The 27,002-nt window shown below is 38.4% G+C and overlaps 1 protein-coding gene across 1 annotated transcript; it reads left to right on the top strand.

The window, feature by feature from the left end:
• Nucleotides 1–50: 50 nt before the first annotated feature.
• DYNC1LI2 (dynein cytoplasmic 1 light intermediate chain 2) lies at nucleotides 51–26,870 on the top strand. Its single transcript, XM_027466831.3, has 13 exons — nucleotides 51–296; nucleotides 1,003–1,076; nucleotides 1,520–1,636; nucleotides 7,665–7,895; nucleotides 13,591–13,754; nucleotides 14,100–14,193; nucleotides 14,735–14,870; nucleotides 15,587–15,698; nucleotides 16,103–16,162; nucleotides 16,931–16,972; nucleotides 17,393–17,510; nucleotides 18,568–18,684; nucleotides 23,850–26,870. The coding sequence occupies exons 1-13, from the start codon at nucleotides 202–204 to the stop codon at nucleotides 23,954–23,956; spliced, it is 1,467 nt and encodes a 488-aa protein (XP_027322632.1). The 5' UTR covers nucleotides 51–201; the 3' UTR covers nucleotides 23,957–26,870.
• Nucleotides 26,871–27,002: the final 132 nt, after the last annotated feature.

Here is a 27,002-nt window from a genome sequence, read left to right as displayed (position 1 = left end):
CGCGGCCGCGGCTGCGGGCGGTTGCGCGGCCGCGAGGGGCAGCGCTGGGCCGGGCAGGGCGCAGCCGGGAGCGGGGAGCCGGGGGCGGCGGCGGCGGCAGCGGGCGACGGCGGCAGCGGCACCGGGCGGGCCGGGGAGAGGGAGGAGCGGGGTCCTCGGCGCGCCCGGCTGAGGTCACTCTTTGTGGCTGCGGCTCGCAAGATGGCGCCGGTGCTGGTGGAGAAGAAGCTGCTGGGGCCGGACGGGCCCGGCGGTGCCGAGCTGCCCAGCGAGGAGGAGGAAGGGCAGAACCTGTGGTGAGCCCCCGGCGGAGGGAGGGAGGGAGTTGGGGAGGGGGGCACACGCGCGTCCTTCGTGCCCCGCCAGCCGGGCGTGCCCTGCCTGTCACGGCGGGGTCCCCCTGCCCCGCGGCGCCGCCCCGGCCCTGCTGCGGCGGGCGGGAGCCCCGAGCCCCGGCCGTGGCGGAGCGCAGCCCGCAGCCTGCAGCCGCTGCCAGGAGCTTCCCGGCCCGGGGGGGAACGGAGCCGGGATGGGGGCACAGCCGGGAGCTGGGTGGTGGTGATCGGGGGGTTGCAGGATGGGGCCTCGGGGAGTCGGCGTGTTGCTTTTCAGTCAGTTATCTGTTTAAAAAGAAAAAGAAACGCGTGTGAAATGCAGGAATGAATTGTGGGAAGAGTTAGTCATCAGCTGGGAAGCACTGCTAAGCCGTAACGTGAGCTCCGCTGCGGGAGAGCAGCTTCGGGAGGCGTCAGTGCCCGTGCTCTAGGTGCCACAAAAACTTTCCTCAAAAAGGTGGCAGGCTTCTGGGGAGGCCTTTTATTGAGATGAACTCAAATCTTTACCTGCAGCAAGCCCAGTTTGTAAATAGAACGAATGTGACTGGATTGGTCCGCGTAGATCTGCTGAGCTCATCAGCGCTGTCAGACGAGCGGTGCGGTGCGTGCTGCTGCCTGTGTGCAGCGTGTGCCTGTCAGCCTAACGAGGACGATGCTCTTTTTCTAGGTCTTCGATACTGAGCGAAGTTTCTACCCGGTCGAGATCTAAATTGCCCTCAGGCAAAAATATTCTTGTTTTTGGTAAGTAGCACATGCAAGCGTGAGGATTTTCTTCTTTTGGAAGAAGCAAAGCACGTTGAAAACAATGGTGTGAACAAATTGACACATCATTTTGTTAAAATTAGCTTATGTAATATGATCTATGGCATTCTTGTCTTCAGGCTGGTGGATTTATTTTCTTTCTGGTTTATTCTGTTATTTTTATAAGATATATTTAAATAAATGGAATGTAATACTGAACAACGAAGCATATCTTTGTTATTGTTGTGTTATTATTGGTATAAGCTGCTGGATTTCACTAGAATGCTTAAAAGAATATAGTAAGTGCGGTCCAAAAATGTACAAAACCACTTCTGATTTCCTAAGCGTGTTTTGAAAGTCGTCTCTACAAAGTTATAGTTAATTCTGAAACTGTCTTTTTTCTTTTTCTGTCTTTTTGTTTTCCTGTACAAACTTACTGGCAGGTGATGATGGTTCTGGTAAAACCACACTTATGGCTAAAATACAGGGAGCAGAGCATGGCAAAAAAGGAAGAGGACTGGAATACTTATATCTAAATATTCATGATGAAGACAGGGATGGTAAGTTTATTTTGAATGTAATCTTTTTTCAGTAATAGCTGACCTGCTTTTTTATAATTCCGGTTTCATCAGTGCATTTTGGGTTATGCCCAAGTACCTAGTTCCAGTATTATTGGATATGTTTTATCAACTATATCATTTTCTTAAGTGAAACGCATTTTATGTTTGGACTAGTTTCTCCTTTTCGCCCATTTCACACTTCCCCTATGTAACAGGTGAAAGTACACTTGAGCTATTGATATAGTTAAGGATCCATCTATTTTAGGGTAGATATGTTTCCTGATGTTGACTTACTAGTAGATACGTTAGTAGATAAGTCAGAATTAGGATTTTATTTTCTCAGAATGGAGCTTGTCTCTTTGTCCCTTGTATTTCTTTTTGTTGCTGTTAATGATACGTCTTTTCTAGTAGATGGGAGGCAAGAGACTGATACAAGCAGGTCTAACAATGAGAATACTGTTAGGATATTGTTAGGAAGGCTAGAGACAAGAAGAAATGAAGAGTGAGCTAATTATCCTTACTCGTCAATCTTCCTCTGCCTATCTCATTTTGGGCAAAATGCTGGACCTCTTCATGTTAGTTTCCCTCCCCCAACACTGGGAATGGTGGTCTTCCAATTTCTGACGTTCTGATTTTCCAATGCTGAAGAGGAAAGCACTGATGGTGGCTCATCCATCTTTCCTGAAGAAAGAGGAACTGGATAGATCCTAAAATGGTATTTTGGAAATGGAAATGCACTGCATAAGTGATTAAGTACCATATGTGTCTGGTTGTTATGGAGATTGGTCCTGTGCTCCTGTGGTAATAAACTGTCTTCAGATACTAGTGAGGCACCGTTAGTACACGAGTACATTGCCTGTGTCTTCAGTGACCACCTGACCTTGCAGTTCTTAAAAATCTTGTGTGTTTTAACTTTCAATGTTGAGGCCATTCTTCGCTTTTTGAGGTTCTTACTGTACGTGCTTGCTCCCTGTGTATAATTGTCTTCTGTACTGTGTAAATAGTTCAGGGTGAAAAGCCTGCCGGTAGGGGTGTTAGGATAGCTTGTGGCATCGAGCTTCTTGCTATTGTAAGCAGGCAATTGCTGGGTGTGCTATTCTTACTGGTGCTATTAAACCTCAAGTATGTCTCCACTCTGGAACTATTTTGGGTCTGTTTGTGAGTATCTCTAAGTGATAAGTATTTGAGGTGATTAGGAGAAGCTTGTCATAACTCTTGTACCAGTAGCAGGAAAAAATGAGACCTTTTAGTTTATCAGACTCAGCTGCAAAATTCAGGTCTTTGCGCGTCCCTTTCATGGTTGTGTTAGGATCTAATAATATCTGCCTCTTTCCTTTTTGTCTCATTGGTGTCATCAGCAAGCAAAATAAATAGCAAAGTAGGTCAGGACCTCCTGGCAGGCAGAGTTAACTCTGACTTCTCTAGGACACACTTGGGTTCTTTAAACTTGTTGCATGCTTCAGGTGTGTGTGTGGTCAGACACAGATGTGGGAGCAAGCCCATATAATTGTCCCACAGTTCTTGCAAGTCATAAAAAATTGAAGATAGGTAATCAGGAGCTTACTATCACATACCCATTTTTGAGGCTGTCTGCTTTTTATTATACCCCAGTCTCTGAGACCAGCAAACCACGAAGATTTCCATGGGTGTCAAGCCAATCCTTGTGGATGAAACTAGTGGAATAGTGGAGTCAAGATCTTGTCAGCTTCTTTCCCAGATGCTGGAAGGCTTCTTTGCTTTTTACCTTTTTTCTCTTCATTTCAGAAGAGTTTATTCTTTCCAGGGAAAATAGTTTGGTCATAGTGCCAAGTTATTATCTACCTCCCTTTGGAAGTCTTGAGGGAAATCTTATGTGTTGTTTCTTATTTCTACTTCTCCCCCTCCCTTTCCTGTCTCCCTCATTAAGGGATATTTGAATCTGGCTCCTCCTTCGTCCTACGCTTAAAGTAGAGTCATAGAGTTACTACTTCATGCTGGGTCACACAGGGTGCATAATTTAGTTTCCTTTTTGTCTTTTCCACTAAGAAAAGTTACACACATTTAAGAAAAGTTAAATAAATTTATAAAAACCACTTTGTTTTTGTTTGTTTACGAACCTCTGTGCCTGATATAGGTGTCCACTGACTTCTTGTTTTTCACCATCACTGCCTGTTTCTTGGCAGTGCCTCACAGCTAGCTTGGATGCCAAGATGCACGTCACTACTACCTTGGTAATTAGCTGGTTCAGTTCTGTTTCTGCCAGATTTTAGTTGTTCAATGTAACATGCACTACTTTGGTCCCTAGGTCTCAGGATAACTTAGAATAAGTCCACTACTGAATCTCTGCCTGAAAAATCTTCTCCTTAGGGTACAATCCCCGATTGTGCCTAGGCTAAGGCATTTGTTCAAGAAGAGGCTTGGGGACGCCTGACAAGCAATCCTGAGAGAGGGAGGATTCTCCTAGATCATTAGCCTCAGGTACAATATCTTTGGAGCATATGGCTTCTACATATGTGACACCTTAGTTCATCTGGATGAAAGCACTTAGAGTGCTAACTGTAGAATTCATAGAACATTTAATAACCTTGGAGCTCAGGCCCTAGATTCCTCTTAGTGGAATTTCCCAGGGAAGTGGTAAGTCTCACTTTATTGCCTTACTTTATGATGAGCAGACGTCTTGTGTCTGTGCTCACTTTTGAGAGCAGAGAGTCTTAATTGGTAGGATATAAAGGGGGCTCTGCATCATTTTGTTACAGGATACGTTTTCCTAGAGTAGCTTTCAGAGTGTCTTATGGTCAGAGTTAAAGCGAGGATGTGCAGCAGTGGAGTGAGGCAAACTGTATCAACTGCTCAGGTGACTGGTTTGGTAGCAGTGATGTCTGGGCTAACAGGCAATTATAAACATCGTGGAGGTTTTTGAGTTGGACTGCCTCAGATTCCAAATGCAATAGAGTTGGCTCTGGCTGTACCAAACGTGCAGGTGAGGTACAGCCCTTCTGTTGTGGTGCTCCTCCTTGTAAGAAAATCAAGTAGTCTTGTTTCTTTGCCTCAGGTTTGGACTGGCCTCAGTCACACCATGCACACGTTCCAGTTGAACTGGTTGTTCCAGAGTAAGCCAAGTGCTGATGGTACACTGGTTTCCAATGGGAGACTTTTTTTTTTGTGTCAAGATCTTTAAAGTCATTCTCTTGAAAATGATTTTTTCACCATTTTGCTTCTCTTTACGGTTTGGATAAGGGATATAATATCTAATTACCACTGCTACGTTTTGAATAAATACACAAGATGTAGTTGCAGTTCACAGAATCAACCATCTACAGCAAAATTAATCAGAGGTGGAAAACGCTTTTCAGGGCTCAAGGGATAAGGTATTGACAGGATTTAAAATGTAATCTTGGCAGCTATTTTAATAGTCTTTAGTTAGCAACACCTGTTATTCCAACAGGATCTGATAATTGTTTGCTCTGTTTCGATATCTTATGTCATAGGCGTTACGAAAGGTCCAGTTAACATTTGCATCGGGTGACTAATTGGGAGCTTGATGTGGTGCTGACAAAGTTGAATTTGCTGTCAAGTCCTTGCCAAATTGTGAACAAGCAGTACTGTATTTTTAAGCGTTTAATACTCATAGTAAATGTAAATGCCAATCTGTACCTGGTGCTTGCCTTTCTTTGTAAGAAAGGAGGAAACCTTTTATTTTCCTATGAAGCTATCTTTAACAGACAAACAAAAAAACAACCATTGTGTGCTGTGAGCGTTAGGCTTTAGGCTTGCAGTCACCCTGGCAGATGGATTTCATCTGAGCGGTAATTCTGCTGTGTGTTCTAGTTCCACTCTATTCTAGATGTTAAGTAGAAACTAAACCCTAGGACAAAGGTGTTTAGTAAACAAAACCTTCGTAACCTTTAGATTTTGGCTTAAAAAAGTGACTTAAAATCAGTGAATTAAGGGGTTTGTTAATTTTTGTTGATTACTAAGATGTGAAAGTCTTTCCTGTGACTCTCTCAATAGAAGAAGCTGTCAAAGTGCTGTTGAGAGTTGTAAGTTTCCACAGATTGTGGATAGACTTAAGATAGTTCTTTAAAACTTCACATATTTGCTTCAAGAAGGCATTGTGCTATCAAATGTCTACTAATAATCTGTAGCTCATGGAAGGCCCAAGGAGTTGTCCACTGGTAGATTTTTGCTTCTGGGAATGCACAAAGGGGTGCAGGGGTAAGAGTCCTGAAGAGATGTTTGATGTACCCTTGTGATTGTGCTCACATTGTGTTCTAGCTTCACTTCTTCTTTTCCAAACTTTGACCAGACTTTCCTTCAGTCCTTAGAAGCCTTCCAACAGCTTTCAGTTTGTGCATCCAGTGCTGTGAGATTCCTTGCTGGTTATCAGTGAGGCAGTCTGCTGCAGTGGGGGGAGAAGGAAGGTGAAAATAATTGCTGCATGGTGTATTTCTTAAGTACACAATAATGGTTATGTTTACTGCAAACAATAGCATTGAAGTGCACAATTGGAAGTAAAATATTTAAGTTAAAAACATGATTTTTGGGCTGTTTGGTGATGACTGATGTTTGAATAACTTAGGATACTCTAGGAGTACTTAAGCAGGAGCATAACAGAGATGCTAAAGGAAGATTGCACACATACAGCATCTTGATGTAATCTGGGCTGCTCAGAGATGTTGTTGGAGACCTTATTAGCAAGGGTTGTATGCATATTTCTGTACTCATTTCTCATTCCAATCTCTCTAGTCAAGTTTTTGCCTTTTTGTAGAGACAGTGATTTTGATCCTGATGGATTCTTATGTTATGACCTGATTCTTAAGATAGGCCAGCCACAGAGACTGGATGTAGTGTGTGAAGTTGAGAGGTTTGGAGCACATGACAGGGAAATACAGGGGGCAACAAGCTGGAAGAAAAAATCAACCCTGCAAGCCCTGCAGCAGTTTTGAAAATACGTACTCTACAGTGACTGGTTTGCTGATCTCGTACATAATAATTCATAATTCACCTCTCATCTGTAATACTTGTGGAGACCCATTGTTCTCTCTGGACAACTATAAGAGAATGGAGAGTATTTTGGAAGAGATAATAGGATGAGACTAGTGGATAGAAACAAAGAGAGTTGGCTTTTTTTTTTTTTTTTTGAGGAGAAGGCTTCTGAGAATAATATAATTTTTTATTTATTTATTTTTAAATTTGAGTAGAATTGTTTATCCAGAGTGCCTGAAGCATGGTTCCTAGATGATGCTCTTTTTTTTTTTTTTTTATTGCCAAAGTTCATGTTTGGGTCCAAAATTCTTCATGCCAGCTGTCTGTTCCAGCTGATTATTTCCCCTCGTGTTTCAACAAAAATTCTTCAACCACTATCAAAATGCTGTGGGGAGAAACACAAAAACTAAAAACCAAATCTTTTGTCTAGTACTGATTCTACAAAGAGGCTGTAAGTAGAAGCCAATGTTAAGTCACTGTGAATTAGGAGCATATAGCACAGCTTTAAAGTTTGGTAGGCTTTATGTTTATCCTGTGTTTGGCTCCTCCTACTCCTGTGCTAGAAACCAAAGCTGCTTATTGCTTGTATCTTGTTTGCAGCTTATGTTTGTTGTAAGATGTCTTCAGTATGTTAAAACAGTGTCTGAGGGACACTTAGGGCTTCCCAGCTGAGCTCAGCTATACTGTAACTCCCTTTAGAACTTGGAATTACATTTGTGTTTTACGTATCCTTGATTTACTTGTAATACCCGTGCTTAAATTGAGGAGTGCTGTGCAGTATCTAGAAACTGTTGTGTCAGCTGTCATTAAGAAAAGCCAAAGAACAGAAGTTACCTGTTAAAAATATTCTGAACCAAGAAAAGTCCTCTCAAATGGAAGCATCTGCCAAATAACTTGGGCATTTATATATGTACCTGAGTTAAAAGGTAAACCATCAAGATCTGCTGCTAGCTGGGCTGTGGTCTTTGATGCACACACTGATGCACACTCCTCTGTTTGCTTACAGACTAGCAAAGCAACGAGTTGGCATCAATTGAGCTTCAACTGTGCCTTTTCTTTTCAGATCATACCCGCTGTAACGTTTGGATTCTGGATGGAGACTTATACCATAAAGGGCTATTGAAGTTTGCTGTTTCTGCAGAATCCCTGCAAGACACCATAGTGGTCTTTGTCGCAGATATGTCTAGACCGTGGACTGTTATGGAGTCTTTACAGAAATGGGCCAGTGTCTTGCAAGAACATATTGATAAGCTGAAAATTCCTCCTGAGGAGATGAGAGACATGGAACAGAAGTGTAAGTGTTTGTGCATCCCTACGTTCTTGCCCATTTTTCTTTTCTTTTTTTTTTTTTAACTCTTTTTGGTAATGATAAATTTCTTCAAATTATTGTTTCAAGAGTGAGCAGAGTAAGAATTGCTTTGAAGTTACAATGGCAACTCAGATTTGAATAGACTGTTAGGCTTTAAAAGAACTCTCAGGGTATTGCTGTGCTAACAACATTTCAGGTGGATTAATTTTCTATATTCCTTGGAAAAATGAGATCTTGATGATTTAATTTTTAAAAGGCTGTTTCTTAAGCTAGCTATATAGAATCACTATTTTAAAAGTAGTGACAAAGTTCAGTAGCAAAGTGCTTTGCTTTATTGTGGTATCGTAGCCAGGTCTCATTCCCTACTGTACTTGTCTTCCAGTAGGTCTCGTTGCCCTCGATTTTCATGAGCCTCAGACCATGATCCTGGTACATCTCACTCTTGCCATTCCTACCCTGTGACACTAGGAATGTTGTATAAATTAGGCTTCTTTACTGGCATATCTGTGGCAGGAAAGAATTTGGCACTAGCAGTCGCTGCTGCAGTATTATTTTCGGCAGCTTCTTTTCTTTTCTAAAATAGTTTTGAGAGTTTTTAGGGAGTTTTTCTGTATCCATATTGAATTACTCCAAAGTAAATTCCTTCAGTGGAAAGTCCTTAGCAACATGTTCCTTGTTCAACTCAATTATAGATTCAGGCTGGTTATGGGTGGTTGTTGCCTTTTTTTTTTTTTTTTTCTTTTCCTTCAGGGTTGGTTGCTGGCTGCACTGGAGTGTTTAAACCTTGCAAATACTGTCTAGTAGCTTCCTCAGATTCACTTTAGGGAGCAGTGTAATCTGTTTGGCATGTGGGCATTCAGATGTATTTGTATAGCTGATCTCCTTTCTGAATGTTAAATACTGCTTTCCCAAAAGGGTTCTGCCTACAGCATACTAGTTAAAAGTTTATACTTAATGATTGAAACCATCTGGGGTTTGATCATCAGGCTATATTAAAAAGCAAAACAAATACATATATATATTTTTTTGGGGGGGGGAGGGAAAAAGCATTATTTTGGGGGGAATGGGAGAAAGGCAGTTCTGGTCTCAAAATACAGCAGCTAACCTGATTTGCATTTTTAAGAGTCACATGAAACTTTATGGCAATCAAAATAAATCTGGAGTTCTCTGTGCATTTGAAGTTGAATTTTGAAGAGAAAAAATGTTTTCAGCCTTCGCTACGAATGCCCCATGTGGAGGAGCCAGTTAGAGTTGTGGCAAAGCTTTGTCACCGTGCTTGGAGAACTCAGGAGGCATTCCAGTAGTGCTGTCTTGGAGATTTCTAACTGGAAGGACCTTAAAAATTCCTAGTTTCTTGTGCTCTTTAATGGAGTTGAGGGAAAAAGAAATTTTGGGATTTGTTTTACACACTTGTAGGACTCTGCTGCCATCGTATGGCTGAGCAGTGAACTTCAGTCTAATATCATGCAGGTAGAACAGGGGCTGCCTAAATGTCTTCTCTTCCCAAATTCCCTCGTGCTTCTTTTCATGGTCGCTGTGCAGGAGAGTTGCACCATCTCCAGTGCTTGTCTTTTAACTTCTTGCAGAACTTAAAGGCCAGATGTGAGCTCAAAACTTTGGTCACCGTAACTTGTAATTCTCTTAACAGCAAATTGTGCCTGATAAATCCCTGTTATAGTTGTGGCCACATTAGCATAGCTGCCTTGAGAATATAATGCATGCATGCCTGAAGAATGCTTTGTGACTATAGTCCTCAAAAAAGTCTACATCAGCAAAGTTTTCCTTACTAAAATACTCTTGCCCTATGCTTTCTGAGATATGCTGACACTTAGAAAGTAGAGAATCCACGGTGTGGCAATAGCCCAAAGTGGAAAAAAAGGATGATGAAGCGCAGCTGTAAAGTGGGCAATGAAAACACAGGGACAGGGTGCAGAGTGAAGAGCTGTGTTAAATTCGTGCCAGTAAAGCCCCAGTGCAGCATAACACTACATGAAGGCACGTATATATTTCTTGATTTCAGCTTATGTAACCATATGTTCTTATGTTTGATTCTAGATGTAAATTGGGCATGTGGACCGAGCTGAATGTCTGCAGCGCTCCCACTAGCTACTGCGCTCAGCTGAAGTAATCAGTAGTTGCTGTTGACTGCAGGGGAACATTTTCAAGGGTCCATGTGAAGTGTTGCTAGGTTGTTTCTCCATCACTAGGATGTTATTACCGGCTTCCAGAAAACCTTCTGTTAGCTCACCATTCCTCACGGAGTTGAACTTTGGACTGCTTGTCTTGGCTTTCAAGGTTTTTTTTTTGTGGCCTCTCTCCACCCAGCCTTTTGTCTTGTGTTTGCACGAGTCAGTATCTTGTGATAAGTGTTCAGTATCTCATGATACTGCCTTCTGGCTCTGCGGGGTGGGTGACGCTGGGCTCCATCTGGTTCATGGGAAGCTTTTCCTCTGTGTTAGAGAGCTTCCAGAATGGGAGACAGGACACCTGTATGGAAGTAACAGGCAGCCTTGAAAGAAACTGTTTCTTTCTGAATTATTTTAAGTATACAAAGAACTTAGTTGTCTGCAAACAGTCCTATCACTGAGCTGCTCTGAGGAAATGCCTTGCTAAAAGCTTTGCTAGTGTGGATTTAAACTGTGTCAATTCCGATGTTCTAGCTTAATTCATATTCTAATTCTGATAAATCATTGCTTGAACAAGACATTAAATTATTTAAGGGAAGGTCTATGTTTTGCTTCCGTACTTACGTCAACCCAGCAGAAAAACAACTAACAAAAATTAGGAAGTGCAGAACTGAAATATACTTGTAAAGTGGTTATTAATGGTATTCAAGATACTTGCATTCCAAGCCAAAGGCTTGAAATGCAATAGTGTATATCTGACAGTTAAACAGTGTCCCCTGCTCAGGCTGAATTATTTTTTTGTGCCTTTTTTGTGTCTTAAATAGAGCTGAAGGAGTTGTTAAGCTAAAGCTAATGTGGATTATGTGGAGGAGAAAATGTTTATAGCTTGCTTTAAAGAAGGGAGGAACTAAGGGTTTATGTGGTCTGTTTGGATGCATGATGAATTTCAGGTCCGTTAAAGGTCTGAAAGTGGAGATAAAGTGAGACAGTAACAGTAATGGGAGGTAAGGAGAAAAAGTATTAAATGTCTGTGAGGCAGAGATGCACTGTAGCAGAAACGATCTTGTATTTCTACTAGAAATTGTTGCTGAGAGGTAGGCTGATAGCATGTGTGATGCAAGTTTACTTGGCTCTAACCAGGCTAAATGTTGAATGGGGCTCGGGATTGAATGGAAGTCTTGAAAAGTTGTTCAGGAGCCCGTCGCTAGCTGGCATGTGAACCACTTGAAGTAGTTGTGCACGGAAGCGAGATCCAGTAGGTCGAGCTTCGCAGCGCTGCTTTTTCCTGCTCTCAGCTGTACTTGCTCAGCAGATGCCCTCGCTCAGTGGAGCTGGGCGTGTGTTCCGCAGCCATTCCAGCCGCCGTGAGGGATGGATGCCAGCTCGCTGCCTTGCTGCCAGCACAGCAGCAGTCGTCTCCACAGAGCTGTTTTGTTGTTTTGTTCCCTCGTGCGTGGCTCTGCAGGGAGAGAGAGGCGCAGCCTTGCTGGTGACAGCTCTGCCATGGTGGTGTTGGGCCGCGAGCGAAGAGCTGAGAGCCTCAGCATTGGGGTGCTGCTGATGTCCTGAATGACGGCTTGTATCACGGGGTCAGCCATAGGTTTCAGGGGAGGCTTTTCCTTCCCAAACTTTGAGGGGTTTTATATGACTAAATAACTTTGTAAACATTTGTTTTCTTCTCTGTTGTGACCGAAGTCAAGCAAGCCAATATTGTCTGATGATAAAGCTGTAGTAAATTGAGACCAGTATTGCCAAATGTCCTCTCACATCTGATGAAGGCAACAAGGTTTATCTGAAGGATTGCAGGGGACATAAATGGTACTCTGTGAACTGCTAAAATACACTTGACTTCAATAGTTTTTGTTTGTTTGTTTTCTTACCCTGAGCTAGGAACAATCTGCTTGGCTGAGTAATGAAATGAAAACTTTTTTTTATCATTTTCTCCTAAGTGCTTTGGAATTAACCAGCTTTCCGCAATGGTCAATAAGCACATTTAATGTGCAGCATATATAAGGGAATAGTTTACATTTCCAGTTACTGGGTGTGAACCAGTACTAGAGGAAAACATCTCTTTAAAATCATTGTGGTTTCTTCTCCACCAGAAGGCACTGCCTCCCCAGCTTTACAAGTAACTGGATTCAGTGTTTTGTTTTTTTGTTAATTGGTTCCTGGGAGATACTGAATTGATGGTTCAAGTAAAAGTCCATATTTAAAGGTTTTTTTAAGCTTTGCTCTGGACTTGAGCTCTCTTGTTTCCCACAACAGTGACACAATTTGATATTTCTGGTGAAAACTGTAGATTGTACGGCTTGGAACAGGATTGTTTTTTCTGCTTTGTGCTTACTTCCACATCCTGTCCTGTCACAGAAATGTTCCTTATTTTGGAAAGGTGCGATGACCTCATACTGCAGGCTCTGCATTACAAACTTCTGAGGCTGTATGGGTTCCCAAACCTCAGATATATTGGATGGCCCTGTCATGTGGCTGCACGTACCGAACAACAATCTCTTTGTCCATGTGCTGGAGATTCGGAGCTTTTACCAAGAGTTCTCCTCACTGTACATGCAGTCTGCTCTCACCATAGCTCTGGTGATGCTCTGTGCAATAAAGGTGCCTTCACAGGAGCAAGTCGTGGAGCTCTGCGTGCCCCTGTGCTGCATGCTCCCCGTGGCTGAGCCAGGAGGCGGCTTGGGGCTGGGGTGCGAGGCAGCACCTTCAGGATGCACCATGCTGGGGCAGGTTTGCTTGGGCTCTGGCTTTCATCCGCAAAACGGACATTCAGGGACTAAGTTGCAGCCCAGCTTTGATAAAGGACCGTGTGGGTCCCAATGTGCCTCAAAAATGGTGATAATACTATTTCTTAGGCACTTCAGTGTTTTATAGTATTTGCTATTTTGGAACATTCATCCACAGAATAAAAACAGAAAGCACATCTGATTTTCTCCGGACTCTGGTAGTTTTGCAGAATGTAATTGAGTCTGTTCAGATAACATTTACAAGTCACTGAGTATGTATTTATGCAGTGTATATTTTATATTTCTAGCATTTGGCTCATGTAACAGAAATGTAGAGTAACAGAAACTTAAACCGAGTGGTAGTTTCTAAGTTTAGTACAATACAAGTGGCTGTTTCAGCTTGGTGTTTTCTGTGCCCGTTTACATTTTCGTCATGCGTTCTTGCAAGACCAGATGCAAATTGCACAGAGTATAGGTTAGGTTGCTAAGCTAAATTTACATTTTCTTTTGGGATCTCGACTATAATGAAATGTACTGAAATGACAAATGTGCATTTGTGTATACCATAGCTCTTGCAGCTAGTTTTGCTGGTGTGTAATGGCCCCAAATTGCATTTGATTTACCTTTTTTTTTTAAGTTCTGGGGGAGGAGAGTTGTGTTTGAAGGGGCAACCAGGCTTGAGCTTGTACTTTGTAGAGGTTTCTAGGTAGGAATAGATAAAATTACTTTAGGTCATATTAATTCCATTTTTCTTAAAAAACAAACAAACAAAAAAACTAGTTCCTTTGTTTTGTCTTACAAATATCTCTATCTCTATAGTTATAAAGGAGTTTCAAGAGTATGTAGAACCTGAAGAAGGCTACCAAGGATCACCGCAGAGAAGAGGCCCTTCTGGCCAAGAGGATGAAAATGTTTCTTTACCACTTGGAGAAAATGTGCTGACTCACAACCTCGGTATTCCTGTGCTGGTAGTTTGTACAAAAGTAAGTTTCTAGTTGTGTTTGCCACTGTGGAGAAGTTTAATTACTCGACACTTAGAACCTCTGCTTTATACAGACATGCTGAATTAATTCTAGATTTCTTCTAAAAGTAAGTTGCTGACGTCAGTATCTATTTTTAGTTTTGCAGAAGGGTAATAACCTTATTTAGTTCTATGATAATTAGTTTATCTTTGGTTTTATTGTTGGCATTTTAGAACAAAAGGATGAGAGTAAATGTCTTCAGAACATTAAGGAAAATGCAGACATGTACTGGTATTAAATTTTTTACTTTTTAATTTTCATTATATATATTTACTGGTAATAATTTTCTTTATCCTTTTCTTCCAGTGTGATGCAGTGAGTGTACTAGAGAAGGAACATGATTACAGAGAAGAACACTTTGACTTCATTCAGTCACACATTCGTAGATTCTGCTTACAGTGTATCCTTTCCTCTAAAGAGATTTACTGAAATCTGGAAGCAAGAAAATTATGGTTTAGTATTGAATTGTGCATAAAATCAATCTGAGAAATTGCACTTCAGAATTGCTTGGTATTTAGGTATTTATTAAGTAGCATTTGTTGTTTTAGAAATGTTTGAAGATGTATAAAATTACAGTTTTGAAATTGTGCATGGGATTTTGAGCTTTTCTTCTTTTTTGAAAGATTTGTCTTTTATTTTGTAAGGTGTTCTTCTTTTTTGGGTGGGGTTGGTTTTCTTTGGTTGTGTGTGCGTTTTTTCCTTCTGTTGTTGCTTGTTTGTTTTCCCTCAGAACTTACAGTTTTTAAGAGCCTGGGAGGGTAGGTAACTTCTGTGTATGTCCCCCCTTCCTTTCCCCAAATGCTAAATGGCTATAGCTTTTGCGTTTAATTACTTCTCAAACGTAGCTCTAGTAGATGTGTGACCATTAGGCCTCTGTTTTAAAATTACTAATGTCATTTAAAACCTGTATCTTACATGTTTTTCCTTAAATAAGTAATCAGATGGAGCTGCCTTGATTTATACATCGGTTAAGGAGGAAAAGAACCTTGATCTGTTGTATAAGTACATTGTACATAAAACATACGGTTTTCAGTTTACCACACCTGCCTTAGTGGTAGAAAAGGATGCAGTTTTTATGTAAGTCCATTGTAAAAAACAATCTGAAATCATATTGCTCATATTGAACTCTACACATAGATGAGGGATCTACATCAATTATTTTGGTACATCATGTTTTTAAGCTGGAAATTGAATGTGAAATGCTATGCTAAATTTAACTTAGGTACTTTAAACAAGTATCTTCGTTTTCTTATTTTTTTTAATGAGCAGAAGGTCCACATTGCAAAAGTAGCCTTTGAAAATAATATTCAACGAAATAAATTAGTTTTTAGGGGTTGCAGTTTTTAGCTGTTTTTCATATCTGTGATATACTTCTAAATACCTCTTTTCATTATTTATTCTTAGTCTTGTTTTAAACTGAAGTGACTGACTACATCTTTTGAGGGACTTCAGTACATACCTATTGTACTTCCAGCAAATCAGAAGTATCTTACATGCACCACCTTTTCGGTTTTGTTACTTTGGATAAAAGATATCTGGAGTATACAGGCTGGTTCTGAAAGGAAAAATAAGTAAACCTGAATGGCTTGTAATGTTCAAAATTATCTTATGTGAGTCTTACGAAGCCATGGTTTAAGTAAGTGTATTGCATATTACTTGAGAATTCAGCTGAGAATTAGGACTGACCTTGGCTAAGACTGCCTTGTTCAGGTAGCGGGCAGTAAATGATTGGTCTCTGTAGACATATTTTCTGTGGCTCAAAAGGCAAAGCTTTCCTTCAATTCTTTTTGTAGACCTGCTGGTTGGGACAATGAAAAGAAAATTGCCATTCTACATGAAAACTTCACAACAGTCAAACCAGAAGATGCATATGAAGACTTCATTGTAAAACCTCCTGTAAGAAAGGTAGGAAAGGTTGAACTTTTCCCTCCGCTGTTCCCTGACAAATTAGTTATTAACAGCCAGTCAGGCAAACAGTACAATGTTGAGGAACTCTAAATCTGTTTTTTTTTTTTTTTCCTGTATCCAAATGTGTAAAACATCAGGCTTTCATTTTCCACTAGCTTGAGATACTGCAAGCAAACACTGCAGTCATTCACTCTAGTGAATCAAAGGCAGTCCAAAAATATCCATTTGCACATTAACCTTTCTGGATGTGCCATGCAAAAATGCTTTTTGAAAACAGAATATTGTTCTAAGGCTTCAGCAGTTTACACATACGGACACGTAATTGAGGCTATCACGTAGCCAGAAGACTTCACAGTAATTTCAGGTTTTGTTTCTAATAAGAAAAATATTTTTTTCAACAGTTAGTCCATGATAAAGAGCTGGCAGCAGAAGATGAACAAGTATTTCTTATGAAGCAACAGGTAAGAATGGAAGAATTAAAAAAAAAATAAATCCTTACTAATAAGATTTTACTTGAAGTTCTCCATTGATGCCTTCAGTTTTCTATTCCTTTTTTACTTTACAAGACGACAACTTCTCAGTTTCTCTTCTCACATTTGAAGAGATTGTGAAGTAATAATTTTATGTATATAATTAGAAAATATAACCACTCATTTTGGCAAACTGGAAGTATGATCAAAACAGAAATCATTTACATTCCAAAGGAGAAGAGTAAGAAGATCATTTGAAATTTCACAACATACATAGGTTGATCTGTAAAATACAAGTACTTGAAAAACATGTCTTAGCGTTGCAGTTTTCCTAGAGCTGGATACTTGAAAGATTTTAATGTGTCAAATTTGTCCATGCTGTATCTTATTTTCTTATGTTTATAACAACAGCTCTATTTTTTTGAAAAATAATAATAATAAAAAAAAAACCTCCCTAAAAAAATTTCTTTATAATTGATTAAAAATATCATAGAGGTTGCAGACTTGAGTGTCTGTGGTTCTGGCTTGTAGTTCTGGAATGGCTGCGTAAGAAAAAGGACTGAGGCATGTTTTTTCTTTATAACTAGTGGTATTTCCTCTAGTAATAAAGTTTGGAAGTATATAAATATCAAAGAGGAAGTCTATAAATATCAGAAAAGTGAATGATGAAATAAATTAATGGTTAGTAAGCTTCAATGTATTTTATTCCTTTGTAGTTTCTGGAAAATAATTAAAATTCTTAATATGTTGTTTTTGCAGTCATTCCTTGCCAAACAGCCAGCAACGCCTACAAGAGCATCAGTAAGTAGATCCAAGAGAAGAGTAGGAGGTGTTTTGTTCCTTTCTAGGGAAAAGGGAATGATTCTAACATGCAGAAGCTCATTTTATAAATGTAGCATGTAATTACAGATACATAATCTTTCCAAACAGTGGAAAATGCAGAAATATATGGCGATATTTTATGTTGCTTAAAAATTATGTCATTCTAACTCACTGTGGAAACGTTAAAAATATGTGATGATTTTTGAACTGAAAATTTCCTACTCTTATTCTTTCTCTTAGTGGAGGTTATGTGCCCAAAATAGCCTGTGTTGATATGAGTATATTTTTTCTCCATTGGTAAAAGTGCCAATACAAAGGTTAAAAAAGTAATTTGTACGCAATGTTGCATTTGCTTTATGTAAGTAGTCTGTTTAATTAAGTGATTTGGAATTTTTTAAGGAATCTCCTGCAAGAGGGCCTGCAGGATCCCCAAGAACTCAAGGCAGAGCTGGACCCGCCAATGTACCCAGTGCCTCACCAATAACATCGGTTAAGAAGCCAGATCCAAATATTAAAAGTATGAATAAGCATTTTACTTTTTTTTTCATGTGGTGTTTCCCTTAGAAGAAACACTCCTCTTTTGCAGAAAGACTCTGGTATTTATTTACTAATGGTATAGTGTCAATTTAACAACAAGAATGAATTTACGGCGTAGATTCAGTTTTGTTTTTTTTTTAGTTTTGTTTTATTCTGTGTCATTTCTGTAACTTGAAGTTGAGTTCTGTTATTGCCAAGCAGTGGGACAGAGTTCAAACACATTAATTGTTTATGTTGCCTAAATATATTTATTATATGAATCAGTTGGACTATTGGAGTGGAAACTGCTTTAAACTCCACACAGCTTTATACTTGACATACTTGACTCTGGAATCCACAATGAAACCTGTTATTCTACTAAATACTCTCCAGAATGTTACTTTCTCTAGTACCTGAAATAATTTGGAAATTGCACCCTTCCCCCTTCTTCAGCACTAAGATGGGAATTCCCCATTGTTGACCGGTGCCTTTCCTCATAAAATAGAGCTCTGCGTTATTGAATGGTTTTTCTTCTCTGTGCATTAAGGAAGTAGGTAGGACAAAAATTTGTTTTGAATTGCGCACTTTAGTACCGTAGTTCACTTAAAATGGATAACTTACTCAGCCAGTTCAAGATCATGGCATTGCTCTGTAACTAAGTTCTGGTTTATGGAAAGTAGTGCAGCATGAAAGACTGTTCTAAAACTTTTGTTCAGTTTATTTGTAAATGGATTTACAAATCTTTAAGTTGCACCATGATACTTCACACTTCGTTTCTTGGCTTTCTACATTTAGAAAAAGCAAATGGGTACAAATGTTTAACTTAACATTTTGTGTCCCTCCATCCCAGAAGAGCAGTAATGTGTTTTCAGTCGTCTCTGACTTGGCCAAAGAAAGCAGAAGGACTAGTGGCTTAAAACTGAGCAAGGGAGAGACTTTCCTGTATTTGAGTTTTATTTCTTTGATTGGTAAGAGTGTTAGATGTGTATAGAAAAAGTAAGTTCTATCATTAACCAGCATTAACTATTCTGTCATGTTTATGTTTGTTTTTTGTTTAGATAATGCTGCAAGTGAAGGTGTTTTGGCAAGTTTCTTTAACAGTCTCTTGAGCAAAAAGACTGGTTCTCCTGGAAGTCCTGGTGCTGGAGGAGTGCAAAGTACAGCAAAGAAATCAGGTATTGCATCTGTTACTGCAGTCTGTTCCTGTATTTTTAGTACTTTATTTGGTCCTCATTGGTCTAAATGTGTGTATCCTTTAAGCTGTTCAGTTAAGTGTCAGAGCATGACAGATAATACAATGCCGAAATGTGCAGTCTCTTAAAGGATTAGATTACTGCAACTTCATGACTCAGGGCTTCTGTTAAACTTGCTGTAACTCATCTCTCTGAGTGAAATTGTACTGCTGGGATATAAATGACATCTAATTATTGATTGTATTCAAAAGATGCTAATATTTTACATTAGAATTCCTTGCCTTCCTGACACTTAACTGCTGCTTGAAAGAAATGTGTTTTATTGGGTTTAGTGTGTAGTTGCCAATCAAATTACTGAAATCTCTCCAGAATTCAAGTTTAAACAAATTGCTTGTTATGGCAGCTTGAGGTTATTCTGTTGTTAAGTATCTAATATTTGATTGTGATCCAACCCAACTTATAACTGATTGAGTGGATTTGTTTTGTGTGTGTGTGTGACTGTATTGTATGAGATATTTACTGATGAGCAATTACACTATTTTAAGTGGGAATAAGAGAAATAGTATAGTATATAGAAAAAAATCAGAATAGTATATAGAAAAAAATCAGAATAGTATATAGAAAATTAGGTGCTCTAAAGTGTATGGTTGTTCCACCCAATATTAGAAAATTCACTTATTTTGTTGATTACTTAGCTGTTCCTTTTCAGTATTGACATTCCCACCACCACTTGTATTAAGGAGCTTACTTCCAGAATGATTTCAGTACTAAGTTTTTGGTAGATGTTCTACTTCAGATCTCAGACTTGTGAAATTATGTGAAATTTAAAAAGAAAATTTATACCAGACAGTGAGTATGTAACTATTAAGAGGTCCTGAAACTATCCGTGGAGTAGGTGGAGAAGGATTTTTTTTTTTAATTGAGAGGAGTTTTACGTGACATTTCATAGTCTGAAAGCTCAAAAAATGGCTAGAATTTGTCTTATGGTAAGTCTACTGTATTTTTTCCCCTCCATTTATAATAAATTTTTCTAAATCTCTTAAATAGATCTTATTACATTTATTTACTACAAAAGTAAAAACAAAATATTTGTGTTACATTCTCACTTCATTTGTTTAACATAATTTTATCTGTGTTACAATTACACTTACTAATTTCTGCCTCAAGCTAGAGAGCCCTCTTCATTTAAACACTGAAGGGCACCCCCCACTTCATCCAGAGCAGCATCATGCTCTTAATTGCTGAACTGTCCTACTTCTATAAAAAACAGTTAGACATAATGGTTAGGGGTTATTTCATCCATGTTCTTTACTTAAAGCAGAATCAGTTATGAAGTTCCTGACTGGTGATGAAAAAGAAAAGAAAGAAACTTGGAAATAACAGATGTAATGTCATCTTTCCAGGAAGTCTATTCCAGTTCTTATTTTTTACTGTCTTACAGTCAGCATCTCTTTATCTCAGCACTGTTTGTCTTGCTCAAGGGAGACAGAGATCAGTGTATCCTATATTTCTTTGCAGCAGTCTTCTGAATATTTAAAAACTGTTAGCATTTGTCCTGTGACTCTGTCTGGACCACAGAAAAAGACTTCTGTCAGCCTTTCCTCATAGGGCATATCTATGGCTCTGATAATTCTTACCGTTCTGTGGATTGCCTCCTCAGAAGATCTGTTAATTTCTATGCTCAGAGATGAATACAGTGCTTCAGACAAGGCTTTGTCAGCCCTAAGTAGGGGTAACTTAATCTGTGTTATATATTGTGCTCATATTTAGACAAATCAGCGTGATGCTAGGACTTTTTGTCTGTATGATATTAATCAGGATTTGTTACAACAAAACAGCAACTTTAATGTAATTTCTGCCTCCTAATTGTATGTTTGATAGTCTGTATCAAATGACCTTAGTATTTCCAAAGGCGCTGTTTTTTGCTTCATCGTCGTTTTGCATTCTGTTACTATGCACAGCATTGACAATTTATATAAATAACTTTTTACCTCCAGTCCTATCATTTGGAGTTCTTTGTGGTGTCTTTGAGCATGCTTGCTGGCATATCTGATAAATTCAACAGTTGGACAGGGTAGATTACTAGTCACTATTTTTAAACAACAATATGGATAATTAGTGGGTTATTTTGTGGGTGTGTAGTTCATTTTTCTGAAATACCAAGACTTCTTTTTTCTAGTTTATTTACATGAAGGTTGTGTGAGATGGTATGAACTATTCTCCCTTCTCCACAGGAGCTGTTACCCTATGATAGAAAGAAATCTTGAGTGGCTTGACACAGCTTGTTGGTAACAGATCCATGTTATTGTGCTGCTAGGCTGTTTGTAAGCATCTAAAACATCATTGCAGTTTCTGGAGAAATACTAGAGTAAAAACTAACTAGTCTGTAACGGGCTCACATCTTGCAGTCTTCTAGAACATCCTGTGTGTTTCAAGAGTTTTCAAAGGTGGCTAATGACTGTGTAGTTTTCTTTTGCCAGCATTAACTTCTAATTTAAATAGATGATTCCTATCCTGAGACATCTAGAGACAGCAGTCATATCAGTTCTTAACTTTTTTGTGTTGTTAGACTAAATTAGACAATTTATCCTCTAGCCTTCTGTTTAGAGTTCATCTCTTTTCCCTGCTGGTTTCTTCTTCATTAATTGCCATCATTGGCTTATTTTTCTCCAACATGAGTGGTTAGAATTTTATGCAGCACTCCAGATAAATTTCACTGTAGTGCCTGCTGCAGCATCTCTCTTTGCTGAAAGTACGTCTGAATGATCTCAAGATCGCGGTTGGCTTTTCTTGGCTGCATCAAGCTGGCAGCTTGCGCTTGTCCCCTGACTTTCTGAACAGAACAGTCGACTTTCACTCATGAGAGAATATGCCTGGTCCTTGTCAGCTGATGTTCTCATATCTTACATTCAACTATGACATAATTAAACAGTACTGAGAAGGTAAGCACTCCTTTGTATCTGAAAAGCTCTCATTGTGTTTATAAGGAACCCGGTGTTGGTGATAAGATTACTTGCTCTTTTGTGGAGGAGTTCAGGAGGATATTTTAAAATGACTTGAGGGATTAGGACGTCTTATTTACGGCAGCCTGTTCTGTGTGAATAAAAGTACTGAAATGATCTTTGTGGAGATTTTAAGTGCCTAACCTAAACTCTTTGAAGAAACCTAAATTTTCAGAAGGTTTCTCCCACCACTATGCATATCTTGTGGTTGGAATTTCGAGATTATGGTAGGTTGAGGGAGACGTTACAGATTTCAACACACTGGTCAGCCGAACTGATAGGTTTATGAAGTGTCAACTCTTAATGTGAGAGAACTCTCTCAAATGCAATGTCATGTCTGTTTCCATGCTGTGCAACTTCACATGTCCAACATGCTTTTATGTTGCTGGACTGTCTGTTTCCATGTGTAAACCTTGAAACTCAAAAAGCTTCAAATGATGGGTTCTGTGCTGGATTTTTTTTTCTTCATGGACTTGTTGGTATAAAAAGTTTTTTTATTTCTATATACAAGAAGATACTACCATGTTCTAAGGTTGCATTTACCCTTCCTGTGCAAAAGATGAAGAACTCGGGTTCTTGGCTCTCACTCCATTCTGGGAAGGAAAATGCATACAATTGTATAGCACAGATCTAATTGACCGAGGCTACTACCATCTTGGACAATACTCTTGTAGGGAAAGTGAGAGCAAATATCAATTTAATTTATAATGGAGAGTAAATTTTAATTTTCTTAATCACAGCTGTGTATTTCTTCTCCGTTGAAAAGTAACCACTTCTAGTGGCACTAAACAGGAGTATGTGAACCTACATGTCACTGAATAGCTTAGCAATGGCTTACTTGTGTAACATGAGGTAGTTGCAGGAGACAGCTGCTTGGTATTATTTTGGAAAATAAAGGATTCAGTTCATTTGGCATAAAAATGCCACAGTTTATGTTTAGACCTACTTTTGTCTGAGAGGGGTTTTTTTCCTGACTCAAGGTGCCCGTAGTCTACAAAGGAAGTTTTTTGTGTTATAAATTATAAATATGTTACAGTTAATTTACTAATTCTTTAATTTTGTTTATTTACTGATGCCTTGAATAGATGCTATTAAGAATACCATGGCTTATGATTAGAGTTTAAATCTAAAACCTTTACGGTGATTAAAGGTAGCCTTTTAACTTAGTTATGTCTTTGTACTTTGGAAAAAACACTTAAATCTCTAACAGTCAAATCTTGCCTTCCTAATGTTTTCAGCATGTACCCTGGAAAAAATCCACCTAATATTTCACACACATTTGAACTAGAAAACAGATGCTTGTTAAATTCTTTGGCTATGTAAGGAAGCTGTACATGGTTATATAATCTACTTTTTGTCTAAATATATAGATTTTTAATCTTAAATGCTGGTATGCTTTGAGCATTAGAATATAATGTTCCAATTTTAGTGATTAATTTGTCTGTGGGTTTATAATTTTCAGAATGAGGGAATTAAACTGTAGTTCAGTTGGAGAATTGTTAAAAAGCTTTGAGTCTAATATAAAAATGTAAGAAATGCTGTTCCATGAAATACTTCAGTGTGTCTGGTTTCAATTGAAGAAGTCCTTTGAAATGATGGCTCTGAGATATTAAATGAATATGCAATTCATGTCCCCCTTTTTAAGAGAAACATTGTCTGCAGACATAAAAGAGTTAGTTGTTTAATACTGAAACATAGCAAGTATGACCAAACAAATGTGATTTTTGTAGCAGGTGTCCTACATACCTCAGAGAGCTTGTGGTTAAAATCTGGGTTTAAATAAACTCCTTGCTGTGTGTACTAATAATAGAATTGTATACAGTTGATTTTTATAGAAAAGTCTATATGTGGTTGTTTTTAAAATGTCAATTGCTCTAAAGTATGTCACAGATATTTTGATGCTTTGTTTTTCTGTAATTCAGCATTTTGTCTCCTTAAAGTGAATCAAATCTTAGTATATTGGTTTTTATGTAGATATTGCATTGCATTTACTCGGGCTCTGTTCTTGGGTAGGTAGGGAAACAACAAGCAATTAGATACTATATTGACATTGACAAATGATTTTATCAATAATTGTACTCATCAGTAAGAACATTTCATTGAAATGAGATTGCATTAACCTTGCCTTTTTTTTTTTTTTTTTAGGACAAAAAACAGTTTTGACAAATGTTCAAGAGGAATTGGATAGGATGACTCGCAAACCAGACTCTATGGTAACAACAAACTCTCCTCCAACAGAGAATGAAGCTTGATAGCGCTTAAAAACACATATGTAAATGACCAAATAACTATGTATATTGATCTGATAAGACCAGGAATTTTCTGCTATGGCAGATGCTATCAGTTTTCTTGGGGCAGGGGAAATGAGCTTACTATGTCATTGCCTTGTCCCAGTAAAAAGTGCACATTCAGGAAGTTTGCATATAAAATCCCTCAGTATAAGATAACCATTTAGAGTTTATATAGGGCAATTCTTTTGGTTTTTGAGGTAAGCAGGTGCAGCTGCATTTCCTGTTGTGAAGAGCACAGAGAAGTAAAATGCAGAATTCTTACTAAAATAATACTACTGACTGCACAGAAGACAAGGAAGAGAAATGAAATCTTTCAGAGTTACTGGAATTGGCTACTCATATGTTTGCAAATGCATTAAATACTTGGAAAGGTGGTGGTGGTGCTGTAACAGAAAACTAATTAAGTGAAAGAAGCCTGGGCAGGGAATGGAGCCCTAAAAGGGGAAACAGATTTGGGTCAGTAAGAAACTAGAATGTTGGATTGACTGGAGAGGAGCAATGTTGTTAAATCCTGTGTTTCACATAGGGTAAATAATCACTGTTTTAAAAAGACTACTTTACATTGGAGAATTCCAGGCCAAACACTAAGCATCATGGGAATTTATTCTTGTTATAAGTCTTGTTTTAGTTTAAAAAAAAAAAGTCTAAGTGTGGATGCCCTTGCTGGTGTAGCTGACAAAGGGAGAAACTATAACTTGTTTAGATCCAAGTGCCTGGCACAGCGTGTCTTTAGAAGGTGCTTGAACTTATTGTGCACTGTAGTACAAACAGTCACTGTTTGGTTTTATTTTAAAATCGGTAGTTTGGCAATTTGTATTTAATTTTAAGTCCTGTTTTCTGATAGCTTCTGCCTTTTTTACGCCAAGAGGCTAGCCTATGAAGAATGGTGGGTGACGTATCATTTTCCCAAAATGAAATGTGCTACAGAATACTCAGTATTTTTTTCTTACTTTTTGTAACTAAATATTAGCTACTAAGCTAAGATTGATTCCTGCCTTACACCTGTGGAAGTTGTTAAAAAAGCTTTCAAGGCCCTTGTTCCAACTACATCTGCTGCAGGTGCAGCCAACTCCAAATCTGAAGGTAACCTAAAAAGCACGAATGTGTAAATGATGAACATAGTTGATAACTTGTTTTGCATTTTTTTTTCATGTAGCATTTCATTTGGAAAGATGGGTTGTGGTTGTCCCCGTTGCTGTAACGGAGCTCTGTCCATGGTCACATGAAACCATCATTCTATAAAAACAAACGAAACTGCTATGGTTACTGAAATGGCACTTTGATTTTATATACGGTATGCTTGTTTTACATGTACACACTACCATAAATTAAAAATACCAAGCATATTCTGTGCTCTTAATGTTGAAGGGAAAAACCACAATTTGAATTATGCAGAGTTTACTTTTTATTGATATGAACTTGTTGTACTAAATCTGATGTCTGGATATAACTTCCCTAATATATACTGTTACTTAAATATACAGAATTAGTTTGACCACTAACACAGTACCGGATGTTAACTTCAAATCCTATGTTATATCAAGAGGCTGTTCTTTTAACTCTGTCTAAGCATTATCTAGGAAGCTAAGAGTATTTACTTGCCTCTTTGACAACCGTTAACATAAGCATGTTATTTGTGCCAGTTTTTTGTTGAAAATATTTTTTTACTTTTTTTTTTTTTTTTTTTTTTTTTACTTTTTTAAATAAAAGGTATGACCTGAAGTTATACAATTGTCTAGGTAACAGACTAAGAATGTGGATAGCTGGTGGGCTACGTGGATATACTTCCTGGTGTAATGGGTGCCAGTTGCAAGTGACCACACCAGAAATAATTACACTGTCCTTCTGACACTAAGAACTGAGATGAGAAACTAAAACATCAAAGGCATGGCAGGAAAATTGGAAAAGTGTGTGATTGTAATGGGATAGAGTTTGAAAACCTCAGTCTGAAACTGTATTTTTGCCATCTAACCTGGTAAGCACTTTCTCTAGCAATATGGCTAAAACAATTGAAGTACTTTCTGGTTTTATAAAAATATTAAATATATTTAAATTAATCAAAATTGATAATGTATGTTAACCTATCAGCCTTGCAGAAAGATGCTTCTGACAAAACAGAAACAGATTTCCAGTTTCTGATTGCAAGTGAATGCTCCTAGTTTATTGAAAGAGTTATGTAGCATCCTGTGGTTGCCAAAGTCTGTCAACTTTGGTGAGCTGCACAGTTGTTCTTCTGGTGTCTTCAAGCATTGGAACCAAAGGCCAAATTGCAAACAGCCTTTACATTTTCAAGTGGAACTTCATTTTATTTGCAGATACACTTGTATGGTAGACTGTTTAAACTATTATATGACTATATTTATATGCATTATAGTGACTGCATCTACTGTTCATGTTTAAACTAAGAAAACAAAAGATGAAATCATTCAACTTGAAGCAAATATAAAAGTTTAAAGATTGGCCCTCCATAAAAATGCTGTGGTTATGCTGCTTGATTTTAAGTTTGCACTTTTTTTTTATTGGCTTTTAAAAAAAACTGTTTAAACTGAACAGAATTTCGTATTTTATTTAATTTAACTACGTTGAAAGTGACTGCTCTGTACATCATGAACTTAACAATATACATGCTGTAAATGAAAGTTCACTGTCCTGTATACTAAGGGTTTTGTGTTTTTTTTTTTTGTTTTGTTTTTTTTGGTTGGATTTTTTTCCACCTTACAATTAGGACTGCAGATGTATGAAACAAACCTTAGTCCAGTTGTATGGCTTTAACCAGGTGCAGTATGCAGTCATGTGGAATCTTGCTTTCTAGTGCTGGCAAAATAAGGACATCTTTAATTACTGGCTTCAATAAACACGAATCCAGACTGCTTTATGCTGTGATTTTTTGTTGTTGTTGTTTTTAAGATCACCTTTCTAGAGCTGTTTCTGTGAAGAGGAGAAATAAGTTGGCTTGTATGGTTGTGTTCAGGATGGAAAGTAACTGTAGTTACAGCTTTCTTCTTTG

Source organism: Anas platyrhynchos, chromosome 12 (genome assembly GCF_047663525.1).
Source record: "Anas platyrhynchos isolate ZD024472 breed Pekin duck chromosome 12, IASCAAS_PekinDuck_T2T, whole genome shotgun sequence".
NCBI classification, from domain to species: domain Eukaryota; kingdom Metazoa; phylum Chordata; class Aves; order Anseriformes; family Anatidae; genus Anas; species Anas platyrhynchos.
The sequence above is the reverse complement of the archived record's forward strand: the minus strand, read 5'-3'. Positions and strand labels throughout refer to the sequence as shown.

Excerpts from the sequence above, each read along its gene's own strand:
- DYNC1LI2 (XM_027466831.3), top strand. The coding sequence starts at position 202 with ATGGCGCCGGTGCTGGTGGAGAAGAAGCTGCTGGGGCCGGACGGGCCC. Across the intron at positions 1,077-1,519 it reads CAAAAATATTCTTGTTTTTG|GTGATGATGGTTCTGGTAAA; the intron begins GTAAGTAGCACA and ends ACTTACTGGCAG. Across the intron at positions 14,194-14,734 it reads TCGTAGATTCTGCTTACAGT|ATGGAGCTGCCTTGATTTAT; the intron begins GTATCCTTTCCT and ends ATAAGTAATCAG.